Source organism: Poecilia latipinna, unplaced genomic scaffold, assembly GCF_001443285.1.
Source record: "Poecilia latipinna isolate Pla-1442-1.1 unplaced genomic scaffold, P_latipinna-1.0 Scaffold2136, whole genome shotgun sequence".
Classification (NCBI taxonomy): domain Eukaryota; kingdom Metazoa; phylum Chordata; class Actinopteri; order Cyprinodontiformes; family Poeciliidae; genus Poecilia; species Poecilia latipinna.
In genome coordinates, this window is record NW_015114752.1 from 38,433 (window position 1) to 49,970 (window position 11,538).

The following is an 11,538-nucleotide window of genomic DNA, read 5'->3' on the forward strand; positions in this document are numbered from 1 at the left end:
AGAAAAGCTGCTTGAAACATCTGTCCTAGGTTTGATTCTCGGGCCATTTACTACATGTCCTCCCCTTCTGAGCTACAATTGAATAAAAGCCAATAATGCCACAAAATCCTTTTAAAGGAAAACTCTTACCTTGCTACCAGTAACAGCCAGCTTTTCCTTTCTGTAGGCCACAGACACACTTCTTAACCAACCAGGTTGTGTGAGTCACTGGCGACAGAACACATTTCTCCAAATTATTGTGGGAAATGTCCGGCAGCCTAAGCACGGATAATTCAGACAATTTGGGCTGCATTTGATGTTTCACATCTAGTGTGGGTGTAGTTCATTTATATAAAACCTCCAGACCAGATTTACTGCACTTCATTCAGTTTTTACATTAGTTATATGCCATTCACGAATGAGCCAAGACACAACTCTCTGTAGCAAAGGAGGGAAGACGCCTCCCTGTGGGGAAGACAGATATTTAATTGAATTTATTGTAATTTAGAAGGCAGATTATGAGGCTAGCCACATGCAGAGACAGGGATTAGACCATTTGTTGAAAGAAGAAAGTAGGCCTGAGACAGCATGTGTAGTGGGACAGGCCTGGTACCCAGACCGACAGAGACAGGAGCATCGGACCAAATTCAGTAACCACCACATTGTCTGTCTCCGAAACATGCTTTTAAATATTGAGTGTACTAAAACTTTAAATGTTTTTATCTTCTAATCACGTGAAAAATTTGACTAAAATATCAGAGTTACATACTCTGATAACTTAAAAAAATAAAGTGACCCTACTGCAACTTAAAGAAAATGGTTTGAACCTCAAACAAAGCTACTGTGATCAGAAACGGAACCAGGAAGAGCTTTATTGGCCAAGATTATGTGCATAAACAAGGAATTTGACTTTGACTTCAAGCACTTAGGGAGTCCCAACATTAAGTGTAAATATCTAAACATTAGAGGAAGAAGAAATACAGGGTAATATGAACAGCATGTAGAAGTATTTGTCGGTATAGCCATTTATAGAGGGACAGCTTGGCCATTGGGAGGATTGGGAGGTTTCCCGTATGGCCGGTGGTCAGTATGTGTTTTATTGTGTGTGTGTGTGTGTGTGTGTGTGTGTGTGTGTGTGTGTGTGTGTGTGTGTGTGTGTGTGTGTGTGTGTGTGTTATGTCAGTGGTATTTTTTCATATACTAGATTCTATCTTTGAGCTTATGAACTACTGGTCACCAGTCAGGGCCAATCAAGCTAAAAAATAACCCGTTTGTTTCTGGACACTGACTAATTTCTTGGTACATCTCCATACAGAATGATTACTATTCAAATTGTGGAAGCTTTTCATAGTCTGCATTCAATTTTCTCTTCATGTCTTTTCAAGGCTCCATTGCTGTGGCTTGAAGGTTGGGGAGGCGCCATCGTCTGTGGCGCCCCAGCCTTCAGAGGTGTGTGGGTTACCAGGGGACAGAGACAGGAGGCACACTCTCAGTGACACCTTAGGTCCTGACACCATGCTGACTCAAAGGAGAGCCGCCACCACGAAGGAACCGCAAATTCCCACCATGGAAAACGGACTGAGCCACAGCAAGAGCTCAGCGGGAGCCAGGACTGCCAGCATCCGTGATAAAATATCCCAGTGGGAAGGCAAAAAGGAGTCCTCCCATGTGGCTGCTACAGGAACATGTCCTCTTAGCACAACGCAGAAGGAAGCTGACATTGTGAGGAAAAAGGAATCCAAAGCTTCAGACGTCCAACGGACAGACAGCAGGAGGTTTGCTAGCTGGGAGAGGCAAGACTCAGGGAAAGAAAATCTCGGAAAATTTGGGGATTCGAGCCCTAAACATCCAGACGGCACAGCAAATGCAGAGAAGTGTTTTGCTAATAAGCCTACTGAACTCCAAGACAAGAAAACAGTTTTGACTCATGTCAAAAAACTGGAGAAAGCCACAAAGGAAGTTCCCCATAAGCCTTCACTGGCATTTCCAGGGAATTACTTCTGCCCCCCATCAAAGGAGGAGTTGGAGGCAGCAGAGAAGAAGGCCAATGAGCCAATTTTTGGGACTTTTGACAAGGTTCGACCCGGTGGATTGCAGAGGAGACAGGATGGGGAGTCTGAGAACGAATACTGTGAGCCCGGTGCTCCTTCCATAAACCCCTTACCTAAACCTCAAAGAACTTTCCAGCATCACACACAATCTACAGGTTCGAGTCCTTCCTTTGGAAAGGCGAAGAGAACCCTGCCTCCGCTGCCCACTATCCCTCCCCCACCTCTACCCACATGCCCTCCTCCAGGGGTTTGCAGAAGACCCTGGGTTGACAGAGCCCGGGACAGCAACAACAGGTAAGCTTGTGCAAAGAACCAGAGACTATCTCCAGCTACAGACATCCAGTCTAGACCTTATTACGCCCACCTGAGACTGTTATGTCTTATGAACGCCCCTTCAAATAAAGTGTTATCAAAAAAACTTTCGGAAGTCTAAAAATCAAACTTTGTTTTCAGCCTTCTTCTAGACGGTGCTCTGGTTAGTGGAGCAAGAAATTAAACTCTAAGGCCTCCATGCAGAAGGCATTATGTAGCTAAAACCCATCATTGGCCCTGTCAAAATCCAGACCTAATCCTATTGAGTGTCTGTGTTCACGGATACTCTTCATCAAAACTGATAAAGCTTGAACTGTTTTGCCAAGAATAAAAAAGGCAAAAATATTCTGTCTATATGTTCAAAGATAGTGGTTGCACTGTTGCCTTGCAGCCTGGGTTGGAATCCCGACCTGGGGTCTTTCTGCATGGAGTTTGCATGCTCTCCCTTAGCATGCGTTTGTTCTCTCCAGATACTCTGGTTTCTTTCCACAGTCCAAAAACAATGGCTGTTAGGTTAAAATGAGCTCAGTTCTTGGATTTGAGGAATGCACTCTTTCCAGGACACCAAAAGTATATAATCTTTACAGGACTTTCAGAAGGGCAGAATTACTGCATGCCCGATTTTAGCCTTCATGGTGAAAATGATTGTGCAACTCATTTGGTTGCTGCAGACATCTTTCTTCCTAGAACTCCTTTCTGCGGAGGTTGACTTTTCTGAAGGTAAATTAAGGGAATCTGATCTAGAATCCCAAACAACGCCACAGTATTTGAATTCATGTGGTTGCAATCAAATAAAGAGAGCTGTGCAGAGAAACCAGAAAGCAATGTGGCTATAGCAGTATTGGATCACATCTATTGTTCAGTTCCTCCAGTGGCTTGCATTTTTGTTTGGCCTTGGATCTGTTACTTTCCATACCATATGTGGAGGACTTGCTCCGCTCAAATCCGCTGTGTCAAACCTTTTGTTTGGTCAGACTGTCTCCCTCATGAGTGTTCACCGATACAAAGATGTATGCCTTTGAGAAAATTAAAATGCACGTTTCTGGTTCAAGAGGTTTAAAAACCTAATGTGATGGCAAAAGCACTTAGTGAACTAGGAGGTAAACAGAGAGTTAAACAAAGGTTGAAATTGAAATACGTGTTCAGTCACAGAGAAATGAACCATATGTTGCAAAAGTATTCGTTTCACATTTTGTCATTTTCAAACCATAGTTATCACCTTCCACTTCAATTGCAGCTGCACATATTTGTTGCTACTGTATGTCCCTACCAGTTTTCCACATCTGGTGACAGACATTTCTTTTTTTTTTCTTTTTGGCCAACTCTTCTTTGCAAAGTAGCTCAAACTCAGTTTGACTAGACAGAAAACATACATTTTCCAGATTTACAGAAAATCCTCCATTAGATTGTGACTTGTCCATTTGAATTCATAAATATGCTTTGATCAGCTGTGCCTCTCTGGCTGTATGCTAAAGGTTGTTGTCCTGCTTCTAGTCCCTATCGAAGACCAGCATCACTGCAACATGATGCTGCCACAACCGTTTTTAAAGGTGGGAATGGTCTGTTTAGTGTTAGTTTCCTGCCACACTTTTTTTTTCTTTTGCTGTCCAAAAAACTGCAAAGGGGAACAATTACACCACACTTTTCAGATTTTTAACTGTAAAACAAAATTTGAAAACCATGTGTCATGTTCTCTGTGTAATTCAAGCCCATAAATATGGTTTCTGGTTGATACATATTATGTTGGACTTTAAACTTTGACATGTTTTGATGTTCATTATGATTAGATTTGAGTTTTCCCAAGTATTAGAGATGCTCAGTCTGATTTTTCTAGCCATTTTCAGATTCCTTAGTAAAATCTTTAAGACATTGGGGATAAAAACAGGATTCAAATTATTGCTTTGTGCAGATCCTGCTGCGGCCGGCTGGTTGAACAAGACATACATCATCACTGCACCACTCATTCGACCCACGAGAATATAGGAACCTACTCTAACTCTGAGATTTCTAAAATAGATTTGTAAATTCAGTATGTTCTATAACAATGAGAGGCTGAAAACTGAAAAAAAAAGAAACATCAAAACAACTTTCCTACTATATGCTTAGCCTTTTTGCTATATGTCGAAAGCTCAAAGTCTTTTCAAATGAAGCAGCATGAGTAAATGGTCAACATTTTGGAGTAGACTATACATCTTCTTTCCAAACGGCTTATTCCGCTTTTTTGTGGCTCACCTAACTTAATTTTCAAACACCCGACCGACGCCGAAAGTAGCCAACTTTGAGCCTTAACTCTCTGTGTAACTACTTCCACCTCAAAGAGTGTCATTAGCGCAATCCATTAGCATTTACACTAGATGGACAGAAATCTACCAAATGGCAGTATTTTCAAAAAGCCTGAACTTGGCACACTGGGGTGTTTGGAGACTTGTCCATTTAAAATAAATGAGAGTCTTTGTGCTTCTTTATCCAACAGGAAGTCCTATGAGTTTGAGGATCTTCTGCAGTCGTCTACGGAAAGCAGTCGGGTGGACTGGTACGCTCAGTCCAAACTGGGCCTCACATGCACTTTATCAGAAGAGAACGTCTATGAAGACATAATGGGTAAATAATTGATATAACACCTATTTCCCCCCCCTCTTAACTAAGTGAAATCTGGCAAAGTGTTAAATATGAAACATCTGCTGTTTAGCATCTGACTTCAAAGTATTACCATATGAACAAGGCAGCTTATGAATCAATTTAGATTTTAAACAACATTGTGGGCTTTAGTTTATCCATTATTTTTCTGTATTTAGATGCACTGCAATATTTTATCCACAGTAATCTTAATCAGGGTCAAATCTGTGCAGTATTGTGCATGAATCTACTTCAGGTCAGACGCAGACATGATGAGAAAGATTAAGTGTCTTTAGCTCTGTTTATTTTGCTGCTCCGATTTTAATTTACAGGCACGTTGTTTCTTCTTTATTAGAAACTGCATGTTCCCTCCTTATTGTCTCTAGTGTTGTGGCAACCCCACCAAGAGCCTGTTTAACTACTTAGCGTACAGTAGTAGCAGTGTTATATGATGTTGCCTGCTTTGATTGGACGGTGTGGATCCCTGGATTAAACACGATTTGTTCACTTTGGGTTTCATTTGAGTAAATAATGTCCAACAGGAGCCGAGTTTGCTGGCGACGATTAATCAACGTTAGTTAAACTTATGATGCAAGCTATTTTGAATCGTCTGCAGCATTGTTTGTTCAAAACGTGCAGACAATGTCAAGTAGAGGCTTACCAGGGTCCCTCGGGTAATTCAACTCAGCTGTCTATTCAAAAGCAGCCCAAGAAGGCAGAGATATGGAAAGTTGAGACAATGGTAAGTCATTTGGGTTTTCTCCACCCTCAGAACCTCCTGTAGACGCACTTTAAACTTTGACATGTTGGTTTCTTCAAACCAAGAGATTTCTGCCAGCAGAAAGCATCCAGGCAAAGGGCTTTAAATTGTTCTCTCATCTGAACTGTTTAAACTGATCAGTGTCTTGCATATACATATATGCATATTTCCTGTAGTTTGTTTGGATACACGTTATCCATTGCCATGACGATGGCTACTTTTCCTTGGGTCCACATCATAAAAAAGCATTTATTACAAAACATTAGCAACATAGCGTATTGATTTGTAAATGTATAGTTATTACACTTTGATATAACACAATTAAACAAGGTTCTTTTAAAAGCTCTAGCATGTGTTGCATTTAAAACAGATAAAGGAAGGGAGCTCCATGTTCTCTTTCCTCTAATAATAACTTTTCTCTTTTTCAAGTGGAGGGAAATTGCTTTGTGGTTTTTACGTTCTTGTCGAGGAAAATCTGAAACGTGTGAAGGAGAATTGTAGTCAGCCCTAAATGAAACCAAAGAAATTAATTTTTTTCCCTTTTAAACTACATTTATTTACCCAAACAGTACATAATTGTGGTCTGAGTGAAACAAAAAGAACAAGTCAACAGCAAGAGGTCAACGTTGCCTGTTGTTCTCCATCGCAAACAAAACGGACTGATGTGGTTGAACAGAACATTGATTTTACAAGTTGGCAGTTCAGGTCATTATCAGGAAATCAAGACTGCACCTGCATCCCTAACATGACATGGCTGTCCACCTGAACTCTGGAGGAGCTGCAGACATCCACTGCTCAGGTGGTTGACCTGAAAAAAACTTGAGACTGTGGCACAAGAACACATCCAGAGCTACATAGGGGCTGCGTTTCAGAAGAATGGCCTAGTCAAAACCAGATTGAACAGTACTGACTAAGTGGGGCTGAATACAAAGGCTCTCCACTCTTTTCTGGTTTTATCAGTTTCATCTTTCCTTCCGTTTTACAGCTAATCACTTATTTGCGTCGACCTGTATTAACCTCATTACAGCATATTACATATGATACATTTAAGTTTGTCATTGCGGGTCATGAGCAAAATGAAGGGATAGTTCCAGGGGTAAGAATGCTTTTACAACACACTGTAATGGATCTCAGAGATTTATGTGTTGGTCATATCAGCCAGCAGTATGGAAAACGCTGCACCGTACTGTTTTTTTCTTTTGAGAGATTAGGGCTGGACTGAGTGGCTGTCTTTGTTTGCCTACATTCACATCTGGTGGATAAATTGATAGAGCAGAGCAAAGAGTCACCGATTTACAAACCTCTGTTGCTCCATATCTGCAGGGGAGCCTCAGTAATGCATTATTATCTTGCAGCTACATTTAGCATTTGCTCTTCAAACGTCTTTTCACGGAAACATATGAGTCAGTGCATCGTCTCTTTGGAGACAGCTGGAGCACAAATCACCTGGCTGTACAAATACAGAGTGCTCATCTGGTCTGAACATGTTGTGGAACCTAGATATAATTTGAATAAAATAAATCTGTGTTCTGAAGATCCACCATGCAAGGAGAACCCTTACGAAGACATCGAGTTGGAGCGAAGCTGTGTGGGAAGCAAATGTGTTTCACCTGTGTCATCTTCTCCTGTCCCCGACACTCCAGCCAAGGTATCTGATCGCATTGAGTGCATTTCTATGTATACCTGAATTACTCAAGCGGTTGAATACCTTTATGTCCGTCTTTCCCCAGCAGCTTCCGTCCAAGCCTGGCTTCTACAGGCAAAACTCAGAGAGACGAAGCTTCAAAGTCCCAGAGCTGCGCAAGACCAGCAGAGACACTGGCCTCTCTTCTCCCTCTCGTATCAGCCCCCCCTCCACACCCAGCAGCCCTGACGACACCCCGTGTCTCTCTGGAGACCCTTACAATCGTAGACGAAGGAAAATCCCAAAGGTATGGAAGCCTGGCAGGCCCCTCTCAAAGCTTATGGCCCATGATTTATGGCCAAGCAATGGTTTTGAGCCGGTCTACTCATGCCTCTGTCGGGGGATGAGTAACGCAGAGCATGCCGGAGGGTTGTATTTTTTTCTTTGGGATGGGCGCCGCACACCGTGGAAGGCTTCAGTAATGCATTATTAACATGATTTGGCATGGAAACTGAGTTATCTTCCACAAAGTTAAAGGTGAACTTTTCTTTGTCTATTACAGATGGTGCTGAAGATCAATGCCATCTTTGAGGCACGGAGAGGCAAGAAACACACAAAGAAGGTGTCTCAGTCTGCAGAGTCCAGCTCAGGAAGAGGTGAGCCTCAGAATGAAAACCGTACGCACCTCTTCAAAGTCTAAAAATACCCCCTTCTTCAATAATTCAAACGAGGCAGTTTTTTCATTGGTCTTTGTTGCATATTTTATATTCATTTGCTTTATTAGGAGTTCGTCAAAACTCAAGGAACTGCTTTTAGTTTTCTGCCAAAGAAAACATTTTCCAAGGACTTTATGTAAAAAAAAAAAAAAAAAAAAAGTAAGCACAAAATGTGGCATACACCCTTTTCCACACAAAGCAACCCCACGCTGACTTCATAGCTCCTGTACAAACATTTCTCCAGTCAATAGCTTATTGGGTACTGAAAAACTGGTAACGATTTGAAAACAATTGCTATAAACACCAGTGACACATGACAGGCAATTGTCGCGTCTCACATTTGCAGTTAGAGTGGATATTACACAGAAACTACGTTTAGCAGCAACGACTTTTTGGATGGCACTGCAAAAGATGAGGACTGCCTGATCGGCAGATTTATATTTCCAAGGGCAGACCTGTTGGCGGACCTGTACTGTGGTCTGAGTGGTGGATGATCTCGGACCGTACCCATGTAGCTGTTGACCACATTTGGGTGTTGGATACAGTTATCTGTATTTTAGTCAACTTTATCAAATACAATGTAGCTGCAAAGAGGACATGAAAGTGCAGCTTCTGATAAGTTGTTTCTTTCCCAGGTGTAGTTGTAGCTTTTTGCTACACACACTGTACAACAACAGCACCAGGACCAAATAGACTTACTTCAGTAGAAAGCGATTTTATTCAAAGTAGAGATTTAATTCACGCACCAATTCAACTAACCGACATTGTAGTCAGGTTTTATGGTTCAATGTATCATTAGATCATTTCACCAAACAGGATGGCTGTGAGTAGAAAAGCCATCAGGGTGCAGGAATAGCTGGCTTCCTAGGGAACAAGTCCAAATCCTTATCGAGAAGTGCAGATGCTTCATTACCAGTCGGTGCTTAAAGTGAGTTTGCCGATTAAACTCCAGTTTCAGTGTTCCACCAAACTCTTGAGTGACTCTGAGATTATAGAAACTATACAAATAAATAAATGATCAAACACTTTCAACCTTGGTGCACTTATGCATTAATTGAAAAAAAAAATAGTGGTGTATATCAATCAGTGAAAGGTTGGGAATGCAAAATATAAATACTTCTTGAGTGTGTTTTTACTCTCCGCAACCTCATTGAAGTGCATTTTCAATTCTTATTCTGTGAAGTTTCTATTCTTCCCCCATTTCACTTTGATTGGAATGTAGAAAGATATAATATTATCTTGTATCCTTGCATACGAAAATTTACATTTATGCTGTGCTTCAGTGAAAAAAAAAAATCCAAACAATTTTTTATACATGAAGCATTTAAAGTTAGAATATACCTCCCTCTAAAATGTTGCTTTTCTTAGTCATTCTACCTCTTTTTATGTATTTCTGGTTGCCTAAAGGCAACATTTTAAATATAAAAATCCTAAAAACCCACTGTGAACCAACAGTATTCCCAAACAACATCAGAAAAATACTGCCATGCAAGATAAAGTCATACTAATACGTAAACTGACACGTGGACTTAGAAAACTGACGTAAACCCAACCTGATCATCCAGAATAACAAAAATAATTACAGCAATATGCACAACTCCTGAATCGATTAAAAGAGAGTGCAGATAATTCATTTTGTCTCCATTAGTGAGACTTTCATCTAAAAATGTTTTGCCAAAGTTTGTCACCCAAAACATCTCGATCTCTCCGTCTCTTTCTCTGTGACAAACTATTTTTTTTAGGCTAACCTACTTAGAAGACGACTGTTTTTGTGGTAGCAGCCAGGGCTGGAGAACTCATTTAACCGAACCTTATGAAATGCTTTGATTTCTATTTTCAGTCTTTTTACTCCTCTTCTTGTCTCTTCTTTTAATTCTGCGACAGATGAGAACAGCGAGTCAGAAAGCGACAGCGAAGAGAAACTAAAAGGTGAGAATCTCCCTGAACGCTTCGTGTATAAAACAAGTCTGTATGTACACAATTGAGATTTAAATGGAATCGATTTATTTCAAATTTGTTTGCCATCCCTTTAGCACCAAAACACTGGACTAGAGTGTGCTTTTGATTTGCTCAAATGTGTGTATGTTTGACCTAGAAGGACGTTTTTAAGTGAATTAAACGGTTTTGACCCCCTTCAGCTCACAGCCAGCGCCTGGTGTCACTGCAGTCCATGCTGAGGCAGACGGGCCGGTACCGGACCTTGGAGAGGGATTTAATGGAGTTACAGGAGAGAAAACTCTTTGAATATTTCATCGTTGTTGCACTCCACAAGACCAAAGCTGGAGTCCCGTACCTGCCAGAAGTCACGCAGCAGTTTCCTCTAAAGGTAAAGGAGTATGGGAGTAGATAAAGATGACTTTATCTACTTGTTTTGTTATTGTTTTCTTAGTAGACATCAGGTTGGGGAAAAAATCCTACTAAACATCAAATTCTGGGGATGAAAAAGTGATTCAAACATTTTTCTGTAAACAATTCTGATTGCTTGAACAATTCTGTCTTATCTGGAATGAAAGGGGGGAAAAAACAAGGAACTAATTTTAATTTTCACCATCAGGGACAATATTAGTCCCAGTGGCACCTCAGAAAATTTTCTTAGGGGTTGCCAGACCAGGCCTGTGAAAAATTTTAAAAGGATGGAGCCAAAAAAAAGTGGGACCAATAACTGTGCTACTAGTGATTTTGTTGCAGTAACATGGGTTTTCCCCCTCCACTGAATTATAATTCAAGGCTTTTTACTCGCACAAACACAGCAAACACAGTTTGTAATGGATTTGGCAAATTGTTTCTCTTCCATTCAGCTCGAGAGGAGCTTTAAATTCATGCGGGAGACGGAGGACCAGCTGAAGGTCATCCCTCAGTTCTGCTTCCCCGACGCCAAAGACTGGGCCCCGGTCGACAACTTCCCCAGGTCGGTCCAAGTCCAGGCGCTGCCTCACCGCAACAGTGTTATCAGAACACAAACACAATACAGTGGAGTTTCCTAGTGTAGTGGTAATAGCTCAGCTGTTTGTGAGGGCTAATGACTACCTGGCTGTGAGGGGCCTAAAGAGCTGACCGAGCAGCTTGTCAAAGTGACCCATCTGTCTTTAACTACAGGGTACAGGAAAATATGAACACCTGGAGTGTTACATCTGAATCACCTCTCCCTGTTCGCTGTGAAACGCTCTGTGTAACGCGGTACGTCCGCTACGAGAAGCTATGACGTGTTTTTTTTGTTTGTTTTTTTTTTAACGAGATTCACCTGTTCCAAAACGTCTGACAGGCGACCAAACATACGCAATTTGCTCCAAACTGGCGGAGACTTTGTCATGTCAGGAAGGTCGATGAGTTTGAGCTCTGGAGTTTTTGTGTTTGCACTGTGGAAATTTCTCCTGAGGGCTTTTCAAACTATCATAATTGTATCTTTTTTTTTTTTTTTTTTTTTTTTTAAAAACCACAGGAAAACGTTCTTTTTTTAACCAACGGGAAAAAATTGAAACA

General features: G+C 41.2%; 1 protein-coding gene across 4 annotated transcripts in view; it reads left to right on the forward strand.

The window, feature by feature from the left end:
• si:dkey-82f1.1 (DENN domain-containing protein 2A) overlaps positions 1-11,538 on the forward strand; it is a 43,553-nt gene that overhangs the window by 18,348 nt on the left and 13,667 nt on the right. For 3 of the 4 annotated variants that reach the window (XM_015017386.1, XM_015017389.1, XM_015017385.1), the window contains 8 exons: positions 1,365-2,324; positions 4,816-4,943; positions 7,254-7,366; positions 7,449-7,649; positions 7,905-7,998; positions 9,943-9,987; positions 10,197-10,384; positions 10,857-10,966. In XM_015017386.1, coding sequence (XP_014872872.1) covers positions 1,365-2,324; positions 4,816-4,943; positions 7,254-7,366; positions 7,449-7,649; positions 7,905-7,998; positions 9,943-9,987; positions 10,197-10,384; positions 10,857-10,966 — 1,839 coding nt within the window. The remainder of the gene's footprint in view (positions 1-1,364; positions 2,325-4,815; positions 4,944-7,253; positions 7,367-7,448; positions 7,650-7,904; positions 7,999-9,942; positions 9,988-10,196; positions 10,385-10,856; positions 10,967-11,538) is intronic. The other variant, XM_015017387.1, reaches the window with a different exon arrangement.